The sequence below is a fragment of the Orbicella faveolata genome, unplaced genomic scaffold (genome assembly GCF_042242905.1).
Source record: "Orbicella faveolata isolate gen_17 unplaced genomic scaffold, um_ofav_v1 contig_15, whole genome shotgun sequence".
Lineage (NCBI taxonomy): Eukaryota > Metazoa > Cnidaria > Anthozoa > Scleractinia > Merulinidae > Orbicella > Orbicella faveolata.
The window spans coordinates 9,805,001-9,824,678 of record NW_028301542.1 but is presented as its reverse complement, the minus strand read 5'-3'; the positions used below and the strand labels follow the sequence as shown (position 1 = coordinate 9,824,678).

The following is a 19,678-nucleotide window of genomic DNA, read 5'->3' as shown; positions in this document are numbered from 1 at the left end:
AGTTGCAAAGCCACAAAATTTGCAAATTTTGTTTAATTTCATTTGCATTTCTTTTTCACAATACTCAATTCTAGTTTGTTTGTTCATATGCATGCAAAAAATTCACAGTCATACAAAAAAATCACTCTATAATCACAAACATACATTGATTGGTCAATCAAATTAATCCATCAGTTAACATTAAATAAGAAAGGGTTATTAACTAAGGAGACCAGATTTGATCATTGATGTGACCCTAAAGAAACTTTTTTTGTGAAATTTTTAAGCTGAGAGGATGACTAGAACTAGAAGCATGAAGGTTGAGAAGAAAGCTGAACAGGAAGGTAGTTAGTCAGTTAGCTTAATTAACGCAGTTAAAATAGAGAAATGTGTGAGCTTCTCCTCAAGAAATTTTGTAAAGGAAGTATATCTGTAGAAACTTGTTGAGGTAGTCATGGTGAAAAATAATTCAGAGAGATATGAGAGAAACAATTTATGCTTCATTTGTAAACTAAGGCATTACAAAGGCCGGATGTTACTACTTCAGGGCCTGACTTACAGGCTTATTAGAGCATAGTTTTTGGTTCAAGGGGTACTACAGTCAACTCTTGCCTTGTGGACACCAAGCTATTATGGAAACTCGCTATCATGGGCAAAATCCAGATCCCTGGCAAACGCTATAGAGCTTTGACTGGAAATGACTCCTGCTATTACGGACTCTCGCTATTGGGGAATTATGCACACTTTCATGGTACCAAACTGACAATTTCATTCTTTTGACTTTCAATAAAGCACACACCACGTACTTCTCTTATAACATAATTATGTAAAATTACAGTCTGCTGTTCATCTTTTGTCAAAATACACTTCAGATGACTTCTGGAATGTTTATTTTCACATTAATTCTTTTTTTGTCTGCTCAGTAGTCCTTGCTAATCACAGAGATCGTCTATGTTATTTATTGCATGTTAAGGGCACTTTTAATCTCACACCCTGCTATTATGGACTCTTGCTATCACGGACACTAAACGACCTCCCCGAGCGTGTCCGCTATAATGAGAGTTGACTGTAATGCCAAGTAGAACAGTGCTGGGAAGAGGATCACCAAGCCAAGGATAACTTAAATGTTTCATGTCAAGTGTCCATTCCTGTGAATTAATACCAAGGACATTTTGGTGTAAGAGGCACGGTGGGCTAATGGTTAGTGTACTCAACACTGGATCAAGCAGTCCTGGATCAAGCCCTGGCTGATCTCAGGCAAGACACTATACTTTCACAGTGCCTCTCTCCACCCAAGTGTATAGATGGGTACTGGCGAGTTTAATGGTGGGGGGTATCCCTGCGATGGATTAGCATGCCATCCAGGGGGGAGTAGAGATACTCCTAGTCACTTCATGCTACTGAAACCCAGAGGTAAGCACTGGCCTGAATTGTATGCAGACCCTTTTTTTACCTTACACGTGGGTTTCTCTTCAGATTGCATTTCAGTATAGTAGCAGGTAAATGAGATTATTGTTAATTTGAGTTAGTATGATTCTTTAATTGTATTAAGTAACTTTTATTCTCTATTCAGAGGATGATGTTTCCATACGTACATGTATTTTACCCACTTTTAATGTTTATTGTATTTTTTTTGCAGTGGAACTTCCCAGGCAAGTTACTTTGGCCATTATTAAACCTGATGCTGTTAAAGCTGGGCTTGTTGATGAGATCATTCAGAAGGTAATCTCCAGTTTTCAGGATGTCACAGAAGTCTCATGTTAATAGTATTTAAGTATATAAGTCTCATAGTTTCCTTTTGTTTAATTTGTTGAAGGTATTTGAGAAGACAGCCATTATCACAAAACACATGTTGTGCTTCAAATTAATATCTTTGGTGTAAAATTTAACAAACCAGTTTGGTTTATAAATTTCTTATGCCAGATAATAAATGAATAAATTATGAAAAAGTGGGAAATAAAAATCAAGCAATTTTGGTTTTAAACAAATTTTATACAGAGTAAATAAATAAATAAATTTTATACCTTTAGAGTGCAATATATCTATATACATGTAGTCAGGGCAAGCCACTGTTAGCCATTGCAAGTTAGTGTTAGGAATGCTGACTGTATGTCGCTGGACAGAAGGTTGACCAAAAAATGTAGTCCTGAACATTGCTCACAGCTAAGAGTCTGCAATTATCTTTGATAAGATTCAGACGGATTTTGAAAAAATGCTTCTGTGCTAACTGGCCTCTCACTGTCAGAATAACAATTAGAACATATTGACTCTCTTGCCTCTTTCTTCAAAGTACTGAATTGATTTTGTGCAATTCTGGCACCACACTTTCACTGGATGTAAATTCATAATTATGCTAATATTTGTCTAGTGTGGCGTGGGTGCAGTTTGTGAGTTTGACAGCTGAACTAAGGGATGTTAAACATATTTACAGGTTGAAGAATCTGGTATGGAGGTTCTTAAGAAAGAGGAAAAGGTCTTGTCCAAAGAAGAAGCTGCTGAGTTTTACAAACAACATGAAGGATCTGAACACTTTGATCAACTGGTGGAATTTATGTCCAGGTATTGTAAAATTAAATCTCTTCTTTGGGACTTAACTACACCTGTCACAGAAATATTTTTGCTTTCCAGCTGTGAAATTAAGCATAAAAAAATGACTGTTTCTGAAGAACGAATCGTGTTGCTAGAAAGATCTGGAACATCACTTTGCTAGCCTAGTACAATGCAAAAAAAAAAAAAAAATTAAAACAAAGCCAAAAAACAAACAAAAAAGCAAAGAAACAAACAAATTAACAGAATATCTTGAATCATGTAATTTGCAGGAGATTAAAAGAAATGATCAGGTGGCATACAAATGGGGAAATTTTACACTGTGAAGCTAAATAAATAAACTTAAGTATTATGGATTACAGCAAAGTGAATATAACTGGTTTCAATCTTACTTAAGCAACAGGAAACAGCAGGTACATGCAAATGGTGTTGCTTCACTTCTGACACACGTTTTATCTCCACTAGAGTGCCTCAAGGATCGATACTAGGACCTTTGCTGTTTATTATTTTCATTAATGAGCTTCCAAAGTCTTCCACCTTTTTTTCTACAAGATTATGTGCAGATGATACATCTTTTACAGCTTCCAGACATGATCTTGACAGTCTATTGTGTGAAATCAACAATCATTTGCCTGCTGTCTATGAATGGTTGTGCAGTAATAAATTGACCCTAAATTTGACAAAACCTAAGTTTCTTATTTTTATGCCCCGTCAAATGGAAAGTTACAATCTTTATCCACCACTAATCGTAGCAAACGTTCATTTAGAGAAGTCCTTTCGTGTAAAATATCTTGGTGTGTATATTGATTGTCACCTTACTTGGCATGACCATATTGACTACATATGTGGCAAAATTAGCAAAAATATAAATATAATGGCTAAGTTGAAACATTATGTATCAAAAGCAACACTTGTTAGTGTGTATTATTCTCTTATTTATCCTTACCTTACCTATGCTTGTACACTTTGGGGAAATAATTGTAACGCTCCATTGTCTCAAATCGTAAAATTACAAAACAAAGCTGTCCGTGTTAGAAATGATGTTCCTTAAATGGAATCAATAACTCCACACTACTCATCCTTAGGCTTTCTGAAATTTCCTGATATTGTTAAACTGAACACGTGTATGCTTTTTTATGATTGTTTCCACCATGATAAGTTTCCTAATTTACCTGTTTCATAAGTATCTAAACTACATAATTACAGTACCTGTAGTGCATCCTCCAACCTAGTTGCAATACCTTCATTTCGAACTAATCTTAGGAGATTTTGCCCCAGCATTATTGGAAGTTTCTTTTGTAATAATATTCCGCAATCCATTAGAGACAAACCATCTAAAAAAATGTTTAGAAAAGCACTTTTACGCTGGTACCTTGCTCAATACTAATGAAAACATTATCTCTTTATAACTTTCTGAGCTGTTTTGTCATTTTTCCTCTTCTTTTTCTTTTTATTAATAATCTCAAGTTATATATAAGTTTAAGGGGCACGCAATTAGTTTATCTAGATGTGCCCCTCTCCTTTCCTTCCAATATACAATGTAATTCAATTTAAGTGATGTAATTTCTGTTTTTTGCGTTTTTTTTCTTCCTTACAATTAAAGCACTATCAGTTACTATTTATTTTCTTTACGTTATATTTACATATCTATGTATTAGCTAGGAATTGGAGGAATAAAATAAAATAAAAAATTAAAAAGATACATTGAATGCAAAAAACAATTGAAAATATTTCCTTGGCCTTGAGAAAGGACCTCTCAAGATATCTACATGTATGCTTTTTCTTCTAGTGGTCCCTGTATGACTTTGTTGTTGAGCAAAGCTGCGGACTCCCCTGATGTTGGTGATGGTACCATTGATTACTTCCGTGATCTTATTGGACCAAAAGATGTCAACATTGCCAAGGAAGAGGCTCCAACTAGGTTAAGTGTTCAACGAATCTGTTCAGCTAAGTCTATGTGTCACAGTGCATACATGCATAGATTCCAAAGCTTCCAGTCAGCAGTGCATACATTAATAAAACTATACATGGAACTTACTTTATGGTGTCTCCTCATAACACTCTTTAAATTGAACTACATGACATGTGTTTCTAGGAATTTGTACTGATGTTCACTTCTTGTTGTTACACTAGCCTGAGAGCTCTTTATGGCACAGACACTGTGATGAATGCAGTCCATGGTTGTGATTCTGCTGAAAGTGCAGCAAGGTAAACTGCATGTAAAGTAATTGTCACATATATATGATTTCAAGGAATTATGTCATTTTTCCGTAAATCTTTTGCCACCTTCCAACTGTGGTTGAAGACGAGATTGTTTATCTTTGATATGTATTTTAGGGAGCTTGCCTTCTTTTATCCTGACTTTGTGGCTCCTACTGTAATCCAGAAAAGAAAAAAGAAGCGTTTACAAAGGACTCTTGCCCTCATCAGACCAGATGCACTACGCACACGTAGAGGTACAGTGGGTCAGTCCAGAAAATATCCATATTCCCCTCTCAGAGAGTTTTTGGTTTGATCTCCACAACCCTTCTGGAAATTTCACTTTAGATTCATGCGTTCATTTACAGTGGAGCTCCTGCACGCCGATGGTGCGTAAACAGAGCTCTGTACCTTAGAAAATTTGGTAACCCATAGATCTAAAAAAGTGGGGTTGTCATGTGACTGTCTGTACGTATGTACATACATTTGTCTGTATGTCTGTATACCAAGCCCCATACCCCTAAAGATAAGAGAGTGGCACCATTACCATAGGTACATCTTTGATACTGGACATCCATGTTATGGTTAAGTGGCAGCTGTTAAAACAAGGTATCCGCTGACCAGTATCACGCGACCACATCATAGACTCAGGTTTAGAGCTCATCGAGGTTGCGCATTTAGGCTTGGCTTGGCTAAATCTATATACCGTATTAAGAGTTTTTTGCCTATGAGATCCCCATCCAATTTCTAATCACTCTTGAGTGGGTATGGATGTTTTCTGAAAATTACCACACAACCTAAGTTATGCTCCATGAGGTTACCTGCAGTTATTGAGATGTCATTAGTGCTCACTATTATTTATTTGTTTATTTATTTTATTTGTCTATTATTTACATGTATCTAGTGTCTGACAGATGATGGATTAGACATGGGTGAATTGCAAATGTAAAGTTTGTCAATTTGTTGATATATAATATGAATTCTTACATTTCAGAGTCTATTCTGGCAAAGATTGAGGAGTCAGGGTTTACCATTGCCATGTCAAAGGAAATAACACTTTCAAGGGAGCAGGCAGAAGCTTTTTATGCAGAACATAAAGGCTCTGATTTCTTTGAAACTTTAGTTGAAAATATGACCAGGTTTGTTGAAGCTATATTTCTTGGACAGAAGCAATAATATTGCATGTATTGCAATAATATTGCAAATGTATTGTTTCCTCACTCTGGATGCATAATAGTTGAAGAAACTTATTTCCAAAAATCTGACAGAGCAAAATGAAATTTGCACAGTTCATTCTGAACATTAATTTACAGTCCAAGACTGTCTCTTAAGTCACATTGAATGCACCAAGCAAAAATGGAACACTGAACATTTTAGAACATATACCATGACATTCTGCCACAAACAGAATTAGACCTGAGCTTGAAGTCAATATATAAGGGACATCTAACGTATTATAAGCCACAATTTGACCTTTTTCTATTAACAGTCGATTGCCACTAATTTAGAAACAAAAGTGAAGTGTATAAATTTTGTCGCAATATAATCTTAATAAATTTCATGGCTACGAAAGTAGGTTGCATATTAAGTTTTGGTTCAAACAATGTTTTTTGCACATTCATGTACTTTACTGGAGGCTTCTGATGATTTGCATATTGATGACAGCATTCCAAGCTCACTTTTTCAAAAAGTCGCCTTTTGGTGACCTTCAATTGTAAAATGGTCACCATAAGAAAAATTTTGGTCGCCGAAAAAAAACAAAAAAAAAATGTAATATCCAGGGGTGGACACTTCGTGTATGTTACATAAATGTCCACTACTCTGAGCGGCCCATTTGCAACACTTTCTACCTTTGCCGAATTGTTTACTCGCTTGCCAATTAAAAGATTGTAATAACGGGCAAGACAAAGAGAAGGAAGAGACTTGGATGTCTGGTAGCAGAAATGATTTATTACAAAGCTGCTGAGACTGGGTAACAAATCACCAATGGTACGCAAAACCTTTCAAATCGATCAAATTGGCCATTTTGAGCTGCAGAGACGACCAAGTAAACAACTGAGGTAGCTAGATTTACGCTTATTTGGACTTGACTTGATCAATCCTATTTCCATACATTCCTTTCTATTTCCGTAACATATAATTAGTCAGACCGCTTGTATCAAAATGCTGCACTATGTGAAATGAAATTTACCTTAAATCATTTTGACTTGATCACACTGAGTATCGTTAAGTAGTCATTCATTTAAGACTAACGCAACCTACATCCACAATCCCATGTCTACATCTTCATCCATCTTCTGGCTTTATACAAGAGACGACCATCGTAAACTACAATAACCCTGTATGGATTTACCAAGTTTTGTTTTTGCGTGACACTTTTCATCGCAATGAGTGACTGAGGTCAGCGTTGACCAGCAACGGTGATCAAAGAAACCAACTTTCTTGGTTTATCCCGTTTATATCCCATATTTCGCAAAAATTAAAAAGACATCTTAATTTTACCATTTTCTTTTTAGCGATCACTGTTGAAGGAAAAAACCCTTTAAGATTGCCTCGTTTTATCTCTTTCATTCAAGAGGCTAAAAACAACATTCACATAATCAATGATGCGTGGCAACTGTACTTCGAGTCAGCACTGAATTTTTCTATCCTATGGGAAAAGTAGACATCCTCACTTTTTTCCATAAGACCATGCCCCAAAACTTATATGAAATACACAAAAGAAGACAGAAACGCTCTCAAATAAAGTTATTTTTATTATAAACACATTGAAAATCCTGTAGCATTCAATCTTGCTGAGAGAGTCGAAACAAGGAATGGACTTCGCCGCCAACAGGTCAACCGGGGCGGCAAATCGTCTGTGGTCACTGAAGCGTCTCAACAGAGAACTGTCTCTGTCAGCTTCTGTCAGGGTGGATGTAAGTTCCGTTCCCCAGCAGGGTACAGGAGTTATAGTTTGGCTTCTTCCCAGTTTACGCTCATTTTGGGTTTACGCATTTGTATCGAGTAGCGGAACGGCGAGAAGGAGAAAGACCGGTGATACCATCGTTTTTACTTCTGATAATTCGACCAAACATCGATTAATTTTCCAAGTAAGTTTCTTTCATAATCTTTTGGTCGCCAATTGGCGACTTTCGTCAAAATTTTAATTGCCAAATCTTTTTTTCACTCGCCATGGCGACCAAAATGGTCACAGCTTGGAGCGCTGGATGATTATGAAGGGAGGTGGTAGATGTCTTAGGTTGCTGTAGTTAAGAAGGCTGTTCCTGCTTGTCGATACATTTACTTTGTTTTGATGCAGTGGTCCAATGATGGCATTATGCCTGGCTAGGGAGGATGCTGTTGAAGGTTGGAGAGAAATGTTGGGACCAAAGGAGATATCAGTAGCAGCTGAAGAAGCTCCAGACAGGTACAGTGATAAATCTTTTCACTACACTTAACATGAATTGAATAACAACTCTTCTTTTTGTCCATTTTCCCATTGTGAGGTGTGATTAAATTTTATAGCAAAGAAATTATTAATATGTAGGTAGAAGAGTCAGACTGGATCACATTGCATGAACCAGGACTGGTTTGATCAACATTAGGACCTGGTGAAAAAGATCAAGAAATAAAATTACAACAAAGTGAAATACTTTCCCTCACTTACAATTTTTTCACCACTGAAACCTTGCACAGAATTATGTCTTATTTCTCTCCTCATCACATCGTTTCATCAAAGAACACATACATGAACACATGTGATGTGCTATATAACTTATGCATCGTGATCACTCAGATAATGCAATGAACAAGATTTAATGTTATGGCTACGGTTGGAAAAGAAGAGTGATTGAAAAAAGCTAAAAGTGAGTGAATCTGGACAACCTTGAAATTTAATACCCCAGAGGCCTATTTCTGGCTATCTATACAATGTATCTTGACAATTTGCAACCGGACTCTCAATTTCTCAATTTCTAATTTAATTTGGAAACTAATCCCCTTTTATAATCTTAAAATATGGAGCGGAAGTAATGTGAAATAGAAAGAGTATGTTTTAATTAGTCTGAAAACCAAATTTCAGGTTAATTTCAGATTACTATAGACAGATTGAACACTTGGGAAATTACATGGATTTGTATGGAAGTTAGGAAACCTTGTCATCCAAATAATTTTTTGGGAATTCGTCAATTCAAAAAGACACTGGTGCTAAGAAATAGTGAAAGCATGGGAAGATAAGCCATAAGAGACAATTTAAGGCCAGTATAACACTGCAAGCAAGATATTTGATGACAATTTGAAAAATTTAATTGAAGGATATTTGGAGAAAATAAATATAACTACAGCATGACTGGATAGGTTGGGATGGCCTACAGTGGTTATCAGTCACACGTGACCTTCAGTGCAAAAACGTCTTGACAAAACGTAAGTTTTGATGGATGTCAATCATCTCCACCTCCTTGCCAACTGTCTGCAAACTATTACCTGAAGAAAAAAGTCTGAGACCTTGCAGCGGTCCACTCGTAAAAATTATCACTTTACTTTCACTATGTACAGCTAGCTCGCTAAATACATTGGCATTAAATATTCCTTGAAATCTATAATAATTGTAAATGAAGACGTTTGTTGGGTTGTTCAACGGCCATTCGCATGCATGAATGACCCCGATATCAAGCAAATAAAAAAATTATTTCTGCACGTATTTTTCGTGGGACTATGGACTGAACAATAGTTAAACCTATAAAACTCATAACTTATTACCTTACAAAATTATAAGTTTTATGAGACATTTAAGTCTTCAGTTTGTAGTCCCAGTACAAATACGTGCAGAAATAATTTGCTTGAGTGTAGATTTGCTTGCTCTTGGGGTCATTCATGCCCGTCTTCAGTTGTAAATTTCAAGGAATATTTAATGCCAGTGTATTTGGTGAGCTAGCTGTGCATACTGAAAGTAAAATGATAATTTTTATGAGTGGACCGCTGCGAGGCTTTTTTTGTTGTAAATTTTGTGTACAGTCAGCAAGGAGGCGGAGATGATTGATGTTTACCAAAACTTAGGTTTAATTTTGCCTAGACGCTTTGCACTGAAGGTCGCATGTGATTGATAACTGCTGTAGTCTCTTCATGCAAATTCTGCTAATTTCAAATAGCCATAAAATACCCCCTTGACAGAGTTTAGGCCTTCATTTCCATAATCTTAAGTCTCCAAAGTAGGAACTTACTTCTATATGTTCCCAGAAAGTTGGTCTTGTAACCATTTGATGTAAATTAAGGCCGTATTACATTAACGTGTTTCATTCATGAGTTGGCTGATAGAGGCCTTTGATGTGTGAAAATATGAACAACTGAGTGGTGATCATTTGATAACTGAACTGTTTAAACTCATGAACTTTTTAAGACTCTTTTAAAACCCAGGGCATACGAATTACTTAAATTTTATGATATGTCTGTACAAAGCATGATACTCAGCTATCTATTGATACTCACAACAGAGATCTTCTCTTCTCCCTAGATTAGTGTTGTGCTGCTCCTTGTCACAATACATATTACCGGTATATTAAATGACAATGTGTCATAGAATTTGTGTTGAAAGTGCACATTAACAAGTTATTTTTATAACTGGTGGGATCAGTATTTCCTTCCTCTTCAAGCATTATACTTGTATTGGATTCTTAATTTTACATATAATTAATGCTTGGAAACACATCTAGGCCATTATGATCTTTCCATGCTTCCATGTCAAGACCAGTATTTTGGTCTATGGCTGAAAGATTTAGATTTTGTTCTGATTAGTTGTTGCTCAATTTATATTTAGTACCATGGAAGGGGACATTGTCTCTTCAGGAGTAAGGTATTCTTCAAGAAATAATTGAGAAATTATATCAATCATGTCAATTTGCATTTGTTACATCTTTTTTTAAAAAGCACATACTGATCCGCATGCTGAAAAATGTAATCCAATTGAATGCCAATTGATATTTTTCTCAGTATGCCATCTTATGACCCTTATCACCAAGTACCTGTGGCTATCTATCATTGATCTTGATTATGTAAATATGGGCATTATAGCGAGCTGTTAATCACCCGATTGTTAAAAGTAATTACCATTTGCTTTGCTTTTGCATTGTCATTCTAAGCGATTCACATGACATCTTGCTTTGCTTTGTCATCCAATCAGAAGTAAAACTAAAACCAATCATGACTTACTCACTCATGTTTTTCCACGCATTCCATCAGCTACATGTATTTGCTTGGAGTTTTGATTGGTTCAATCAATTGTCTGGGTCCCTTGTGATTTACCAGCTTGATTACCGTGGGTTTGGGTTTATGATACTCAAATGAAAACCAGCGCATATTTGGTCTTCATAGAAATTAATCTAATATAATCTAATCTAACAGAGTCTAATCTAAAGGCTAATTAAAATGACAAATCTTATCTTATCTAATCTAACGTCTACTTAAAGTGGCTGACTGTTAGTTTCCTGTGAAATTGTTCCATCATTTATTCTTAAATCGATCAAACCATGTATAGTTACTAGATCAAACAATACTACCACTCTATGTCATATGACCCTACACTAATGGTATCAGAAAAAATTCCCAATCACTGGTTGACAAGTTGTGGTCATCCTTTTTAACCCAGAGATTGCGTAAGCAATCTTAAGGGTTTAAGTGGTGGTACAGATTATGCAAATGATATGCAAATGATGCCCTTCCGTCATCTGTCAAATTTTTGGAGTAATTCTGCTGACCAGAAGATGACGCTCTTGAAATCAGTGTATTAGTCAATACTGCAGGCACGTGTATCGTTTTACATTACTAGGTCTAGCTGCGATTGTTGCACTAAATGGAAACTTGTTTTGTTTGCTTTCTGGGTATAGTTCATTTAACATTTCTATTATAATTCTAATCTTAAATTAACAGTTAACTCCAAATAAGACCAAATGTTGGCTTTTGTAATCCGCATTGGGAACGTTCTTGATGACAGAGGTGACGTCGCTGGAAGCTGCTATTGTAAATTTCCGCTCCGAAGTTTGACGTTTAGTAAAGATTGACAAGAGGCAATCCTCTACATATCGATGGTACTACTACTGGAGGGTTGAGCTCCTGAAATTGAATTTCGGAAATCAAAGCGAACAGTTTCGCTGAGGCCACCGTAGCATTTGTCGAAAAAGTCTCTAACAAAGAACACTGCGGTCTTACGAGCCTTAAAAAGGCTCATGATTACGCCAGATTCTAAGTTTCAACTGCGGGCGTGGAATCTATCGCGAGAAAATCCCGCTCAGTCTTGAGGACAAACTCACATAAGTCGCATTGGAAGACGAATCCCACATAGCGGGAGCAAGGAGAACTAGATAGAACTTCACAAACTGAAATGCAATGCGACCAATAAAATTTTGCCCATAGGGAAAAATTTTTGGGCTTGTTCAAGCTGATGCACTTTGACACTTGAATAGGCTAATGAGCTATCATATCGCAAAGTCACACAACAGCTCTTGTGAAAAGCTTTATATGTCTATTTATAGTAGATGTAATCATCGCAACACAATCCCATGTGCACAGTTTGATTTTGAGGTCATTTGAATCAACAAAAAATTAATTTGCGCTACAATTGTACAGCGAATTTAACTGGAAAAAAGGACAAATAGGACTCTTCTGTTTCATGTGTACTAGCCACACTAAACGTCGGGTTCCGAGAAGTTTGCAGTTTAAAAGACTATATGTCGCATATTTGTTAGCTAGTTTGCATAATTTGCTAGCCAATTTGAGATAAGGCTGAAGTACTTTGTATCTCTACCCCTTGAAGCAAGGTTTCTTATATGTTACTATGGTTAGCACACACGTTCCAATCTAGTGGACCTGAGTTAGATTCCTATAATAATGATGACGACGACGACGATGATAATAACAATAACAATAGTAATAGTAATAGCAATAGTAATAATAACAATAATAATAATAATAATAATAATAATTTAATAACTTCTAGAGCGCTATTTACATTCACTGATCAACAGCGCTTTACAACTTAAAATACTACAATAAAATTCAAATTTGTAAAACTAATTACATGTATATTAATAAAATGAACATTTATAATGATGATGATGAACTTAATTAATAACACTAATAAGAGTGAATATCAAGCAGGATACGCTTTAAAAGCTACACGAAATAAATAAGTTTTTTCAGCTTACGTTTAAAAATAGCTAATGACTGAATATCACGTAATTCAGCCGTAAACTATTCCACAAATATGGAGCAGCAGCCGAGAAAGATCTGTCACCTAAAGTGACAAGCATTTTCCCTTCAGGAGGGTCTAACAATAAACTTTGATTTTGTCTAAGATTACATATAGATCTAGGCATAATGTTAATTTATTCTATGATATACATGTACTTGGGCGCCAATCCATGAATAGCTTTAAATGTTAAAATTAAGATCTTAAAATGAACGCGATGTTGTGCTGGTAACCAATGAAGTTCATAAAGCACGGGAGTAGTATGCAAGTACTTTCTTAAGTTCAGTACAAGTCTAGCCGCAGCATTCTAACCATGTTGCAATTTAACTTTATTTGCAAATGCTGCAAGAAATATTGTAAAATAATGAAAACTATGACTGGCACGAGGAAGACCAGTTAGCTGTTTACAAGCGTGACTGTGGAGTTGAACTTCGGTCTACCAAGAGGAACACCAGCTAGTGGCTGAACCCTATTACTTTGTAAGCTGTAAAATCAAAGCTGGGATTTCATTTATTATAATAGAGTAATGGGAGGTTGATTTGCCTTCGGGGCCCTCGTAGCACTAGAGGTACAATGCTCAAGCTGATGTAACTGAGGTCAATTAGAGGTGTTTTAATGCAATATCATGCAGATGCTTACTTGAACCATGTAAGAGGTGAATACCTGTAAAGTAGTAGGATCTAAGCACTTCATTTAATTTGCCAAGGAAATTCTCTCACTGATAGCATCTATCCTTGTTGCTTTGTTTCCAGCAACAAATCTACATGTGTTCAGATCAGGTGTATCCACTTATTACTGGCAAAGAAATTAAGCTTGATATACATGAATGCATGGTTGAGTTATTTCGTACTTAAACAAACAATTACCTTGTCAATAGAGTTGCAACACAAACACTCAGTTGTTAAAGTAATCATTTTATTCATTTGTTATGATATTCTGCAGCCTGAGGCATCAGTTCCAAGTGGAAGACAGTCCTATCAATCCTTTACATGGCTCTGACTCTTCTGAGACGGCAGAGAAAGAAATCCAGCAGTTCTTCCCTGTTCAGTCCACTGTAGCAGTTATTAAGCCTGACATTGAACCTGATAAAAGAGGTTTGTGTTGTTTTATGAGGGTCTGAATGGGGGGGTCCGCATGTCGGTTGTCTGCAAATACTCAGTTAATTTTTCTGTCGCTAGTCGGTCATTTTTTCCCCTGTTTTGTCGGTAGTCAGTAATATTTTTCGCCCTTTGTCGCTAGTCAGTTAGCCCCATTCAGACCCTCTTTTATCAGTAGTTAACCACAATACATTGGTTTCTGATTCAGTGTTTTTGCATCTGCACACGTCTGGTTCTTATATTTGCTTACCTTTTTGAACTGATCTTCCCTCCAAACAGAGGAAATCAGGAAGGTCATGTTTGGACTGTATTTCTTGAGATTTTTAAAATGCTAAATGTGAATGCCACGGTCGAATGCTCAATCCTATAATGCAAGCATGTGAGGCTAGTTTACTTCACAGTACCTTCAAAGCCTGCATTTTTCCAAGCAGTTGCCTTATTCTACTATGAATAAATAAAATAAATATATGCCAGAACATCAGCTTTGGGTAAGGTGTAACTTCCCCTGTACATGAAGCAATTAATGGCAAGAAAACTTGTTTTATTTGTTATTTGTTGGTTTTCGTCTCACTAACACAGAGGAAGTGATACAGCGCATCAAAGAAGCTGGTTTCAAGATTCAGTTTGAGAAAGAAGTAACTCTGACAAAGGACTTAGCATCCCAGTTTTACCAAGAACATGAAGGAAAAGACTTCTTTGAGGGTCTCACAGATCATATGGCTAGGTGTGTACATGTGAAGTACTTTCGTCTTTCGTCTCCTGATTGTTAGTATGAAGGGGTCGCTTACTATTCGGTGGGGACTATTTTCAAATGGGAGGGGGCTTATTAACAGAATTTACAGCACATCTTCAGAGCTGGGAAATAGCGGTCTTCGTCATTCTATGGAATTATTGAATCTTGGGTGTCTCCTTAGGTAGATTTTCAACTAAATTTGTTTCAGTTCCTCCATCACAGAGTTAGAAATAATTTCAGACAAAGCAAAAGTTGTTTGTTAAAAGCCCAGTCCTTACGTTTCTATAGGTGAAGAACTTGGCTCAGAAATATTTGTTACTTGTACCATTCATCAAAACTGACCAAATGAAAAACATGATTCAGGAAAGGAAGTACACGTAGTTTCCACTTTGGTAGACTGAGAATAAATGCAAAACTTTATTGCAAAGCGTTCAATGAAACTGATAACTGTGTATTCATTTTGAGCAAAATTACCTGATGCTCATTTCAAAGTGTACCTCGGTCAGAGGTTCAAAGATTTGAAAGATAACACTCTGTTCAAACGCTGGAAAGCTAGAGAGACTATAGACCTGGTTGTTGGTTCTGACTTAATGCAGGTCAAGTAATGTGAAAACAATCAGAAAACTAGCAATGCAGTAAATACAATTAACGTTATTAACGCAACTGTTTTATTACATGTCCTTACAGTGGTCCTACACTGTTCATGGTGCTGACAAAAGAGGATGCTGTCAGTGGTTGGAGAGCTATGATGGGACCCACTGATCCGCAACAAGCCCTAGAACTGGATCCAAACTCGTATGTATTTGGGGACGAAATTATTGATACTTCATCCAACAACATCAACTTACGGTTATTGCATTCCTTGCTGGTTAAAACGAAGTAGGCAACAGTCGATTAATTGATTTGTCTTTTTAAAGCTTTTTTTGCGTGGCTGAGGTCTACTCTGTTAAGGTGCTTCCTCAGAATTGTGCACGATTTTTGCGTCATTAGATACAGAACATTAAGAGATCTCCTTCAAGCTAAGCTCGACAACAGAATGAATGCTTGTTTTCTCTTAAATGAGCATGGTGACCTGTATTTTTATTACATAATTTTGGTGTACAAATTATCCTCTTTAAGTTAAACAATTAAAAAGTTCAAAAGGTAAATAAGATATTGCGTGCACTCAAGGAACGTTTTGAGTCGATGTCATTTAAAATTGCCTGAATGGTCCATAAATTATTACATTGTCGATATACTTGAGACTTTTTACCTGTCAAGTTTTTTTTATTAAGATTTCTTTAAAAAGCCCGCAAAATGTTCTGTGAACTGATGTAATAATGCACGTGATTATGCTTAAATGGGGTAAGATTGGCCCATCATCAGCTTCCAGATTGGCTCCCATCAGCTCGTTTGCGGGAATGGTGACCTATCTTTTTTATATCCCAGTTTTCGAAACAGTGCTTGGTAGGGAACATTCAGAGAAAGTTTCAAGAAAATCCTTCAATTACTTTTATTTTTGAGGGTTCACCTTAAGTCAGCAGTGGCGGATCTGGGGAAGGGCCAGGGGGGGCCCGCTCCCCCTTATTTTGGGTAAAAAAGAAAAAATCACGGAAGGAAGAAAAGCCGGAAGGGCAAGCAAAAGAAAACCGCCCCCCACCTTAGCTCAAGGTCTGGATCCGCCACTGGTCAGGTCCATGAGTGCAGTGATTGTGGGAGAAACTCTTGATTCCAAAAATAAACTTAACTAAATAATTATAGCAACTGACATCAAAGTCACATTTATGGACCACTATCTTGTATGGTTTGAGGATCTGCTTGTACAATAGGCCCTTTGCAGCTGGAGTCACGTGACCAAACTTTTCCGAGAAAATTTTTGTTTTATGGGCTATAGCTTAAAAAATGCCAGAAATGGAAAGAGCGCATCGAAAATACGAAAATGGCTAAGTTTGAGGCCCCTGGAATTTAAGAGTAAGTTAATGCTACAGTTTGAATTTTCGGAAAATTTAGAGGACTTATTTGTAAAATGTTGCTGGAGAGCAAGGTCTTGCTCTCCAGCAACTTTTTCCATACAAATCTTCTTATTCTTTTAAAATTTCGGACCGTCATAAAATCTCCTTCTTTAATGATGGGGGCCTCAAACTTGGCCATTTTGATATTTTCGACATGCTTTTTCCATTTCTGGCATTCGTTAAGTTATAGCCCATAATTTAAAGAAAAATAGGTCACGTGATGGCTTAGCTGCAAAGGGCCTATAGATGTTATCAATCGCTCCTGATCACTGCTAGGAACTTGTTTAACCTCAACCTAGTGCTTGGTCAATTTTTGCCAAATGAGGCTAACACGGTATTAGGATTAGCACGAAATGGTTGCTTTAGTTACATTTCTTCTCAATAGACGATAGTGCATAAGAGTTTTGTCACCACCTTTTGAATGTGATTTAGGCAAACAAGCCTTGTGACCATTGAATTGTTCAAGCTTGAAGTATGACATATTCAGCAGAATGTATATAGAGGGATGGCTCAGTGGAAGAGCATATTGTACTTTCATGAAATTATATCTTGATTTAGATAATGCATATGGTGATGATGATGATGAAGATGATGGCAGTGCTGCATCCGTGTTCAAAATAGATCAAGTTAATATTAACGATAATAAGTATATTATTTTTCTTTGTCGCAAATTGATCGGAGTTTTTTCATCCATGTATAGTCTTCGTGCACAGTTTGGTTCAGACACAATGAAGAATGCTGTGCATGGCAGCTCTTCTGTGGAGAAGGCTGAGAAGGTGATTAAAGAGTTCTTTCCAGAAGTGGAAATTTTACCTGATGGAACTGTCAAAGGTTTGAGTCTTCTATTTATTACGAGCTCTGCATGTGTTTCTATGGGATACTAAAAATGCTATCATACACCTGCATGACCACTCAACAAAGTACAGTTATTTTTTGTCCAAATTTATTCAATGTCCTTGAAATTCTTTTAAAATTCTTTAAAATTTGGTGTATGGTCGGCGAATTTTCGTACGACTGGGTCGAGAATATAAGAGCAAAGCTGTCATGGCTAAACTGCACAAAGGAATGCAGTTCAGACTTAAACAGCGGTTAGTGGGGAGAAAAGTTACGACCCAGATAACGGCTGCAAAGGAGGCTGAGTCCCTGTGGTGCTATCAGTTAACTTGATTTCTTCAACATCACACTGATGTTAGCATATGACGGTTATCATTACGGACTGGATGAGGAGCTCTGTTTATAAAATTACAATCACAGGACTTAAACGCATGTTATAGCCATTTGTTTTGTGTTTATCTGGTGATTGAAATCGCTGTTTTTCCGGTTTAGTACCTTCTGTGGAAGATGAAGCTGCACTGGAAGGAAAGCCACAGGAGGAGATAAAGGAAAATCAACAACCTGATGGTATGTTTACCCGCTGTCTGTGTACAACCCAACCTCAGGCAGTTTATTTTGGGTTCATTGTTGAGAGTTATAAGAATTTCATTGTTGTTTAGTTGCGATTATTGTGATTATTACAATAGCACTTACTAAACATAAATTGGACTGTTCGTTCCATTGTCCAGTATAAGACAAATGCATTATATATGATAACTAACTGTAAGATCGAAAAATTCAACCCGTTTGTTTCCGGCATGATTCACTTCAAACTTGCCAGTCATTGCCCAAGGTTAAAATTAATTGCAAGCGAGTAGGGTAATATTATGTCTTGGAAAAATTTAAACATTCATTATGTTCTCTGCAATTGGTAGATGCATTCAGTGAACCACTGGGAATGGAAAATGGTAGCATTCCCACTGAAGCCATTAAAGCTTCATCTGAACTTGACGAGCAACACAATGCATCAAGAGCACGGCTCAACACCAAACCTGAAGGAGAACTGATGGGAGCCTGGGTTCCACTACAAAGTGATGAAAACCAGTGGCTCGAAGTGGACCTTGGAAAGGCAACGAGGCTGGTAAAGATAGCTTCACAGGGAGAAGCTGGCGAGTCGTCCCGTCATGTCAAACAGTTTAGTGTGTCCTATAGCCTCAGTGGAGAGCAATTTACAGTTTATACAGAGGAAAGCACTGAAAAAGTGAGTTATTTCTTTTACCTTTTTGTGTTATCAATAAAAAAATATAACTCTAAGCCTGGAAAGTTATGAGCAGTAATTTGCATGGTAACATCAAAGGGGAGACTCATGAGGAGCAGTTTAAGATAGCAACATCAAAAAATGTTAGATTCGCAGAGTGCTGAAGTAGCATTCTTGATTGTTGATCGAAGTCGGTGATGAAGGAATACAATCAAGACTGCGGCAAAAATTTGCTGATAGTACGCTTCCAAGACAATCCACTTTCTCAAAGGAGTTAAAAGAACACAACATTGACAGAAGAAAAGAACGCGGGATATTGAAGCGTTATGACAATAAAAAATAGCCACAACTCCTTTTTAAGGTGGCTCAAAACAGTTTACAGCAGTTAGATTTTGATGGGTCATTATAACCACTCTTTATCACTTGATGCTACAATCATGGTATCAAAAAACTGCTCAATCATTGGTGATCACGTTGTTATAATTTTCGTGACACAATAGGTTACTGTAGCAACAGTATGACCCGCTAAGAACAGTTTTAAGCCCTGGCCAAACGGACTCGCAAGTAGTCGCAAGCAGCCGCAAGTCGAACTTGCGTAGAGAGTTGCGCTGGGTGGCTAAACGGACTCGCAAGTTTCCTCGCAAGTACCCGCAAGTCGTTATAAAAGCCCATTTCAAGTCAGAAATATCCTCTATTTTATTGGCTAATAATAGGCTAATGGACGTCTCTCAACTTGCGTTGACTTGGGTTGAGTGGCCAAACGGTGAAAAACTTGCGTCGACCTGAGTGTATTTAATCTCGACCAAAGTGAGCGCAAGCCATCGCAATTCAACGCAAGAG

General features: G+C 36.9%; 1 protein-coding gene across 3 annotated transcripts in view; it reads left to right on the top strand.

The window, feature by feature from the left end:
- Nucleotides 1–19,678, top strand: part of LOC110051283 (uncharacterized) — a 39,410-nt gene that overhangs the window by 9,266 nt on the left and 10,466 nt on the right. For 2 of the 3 annotated variants that reach the window (XM_089288360.1, XM_089288358.1), the window contains exons 7-20: nucleotides 1,619–1,701; nucleotides 2,411–2,538; nucleotides 4,316–4,447; nucleotides 4,660–4,734; nucleotides 4,864–4,982; nucleotides 5,720–5,864; nucleotides 8,027–8,134; nucleotides 10,520–10,555; nucleotides 13,889–14,040; nucleotides 14,623–14,767; nucleotides 15,464–15,571; nucleotides 17,468–17,598; nucleotides 18,094–18,168; nucleotides 18,516–18,841. In XM_089288360.1, coding sequence (XP_089144486.1) covers nucleotides 1,619–1,701; nucleotides 2,411–2,538; nucleotides 4,316–4,447; nucleotides 4,660–4,734; nucleotides 4,864–4,982; nucleotides 5,720–5,864; nucleotides 8,027–8,134; nucleotides 10,520–10,555; nucleotides 13,889–14,040; nucleotides 14,623–14,767; nucleotides 15,464–15,571; nucleotides 17,468–17,598; nucleotides 18,094–18,168; nucleotides 18,516–18,841 — 1,763 coding nt within the window. The remainder of the gene's footprint in view (nucleotides 1–1,618; nucleotides 1,702–2,410; nucleotides 2,539–4,315; nucleotides 4,448–4,659; nucleotides 4,735–4,863; nucleotides 4,983–5,719; nucleotides 5,865–8,026; nucleotides 8,135–10,519; nucleotides 10,556–13,888; nucleotides 14,041–14,622; nucleotides 14,768–15,463; nucleotides 15,572–17,467; nucleotides 17,599–18,093; nucleotides 18,169–18,515; nucleotides 18,842–19,678) is intronic. The other variant, XM_089288361.1, reaches the window with a different exon arrangement.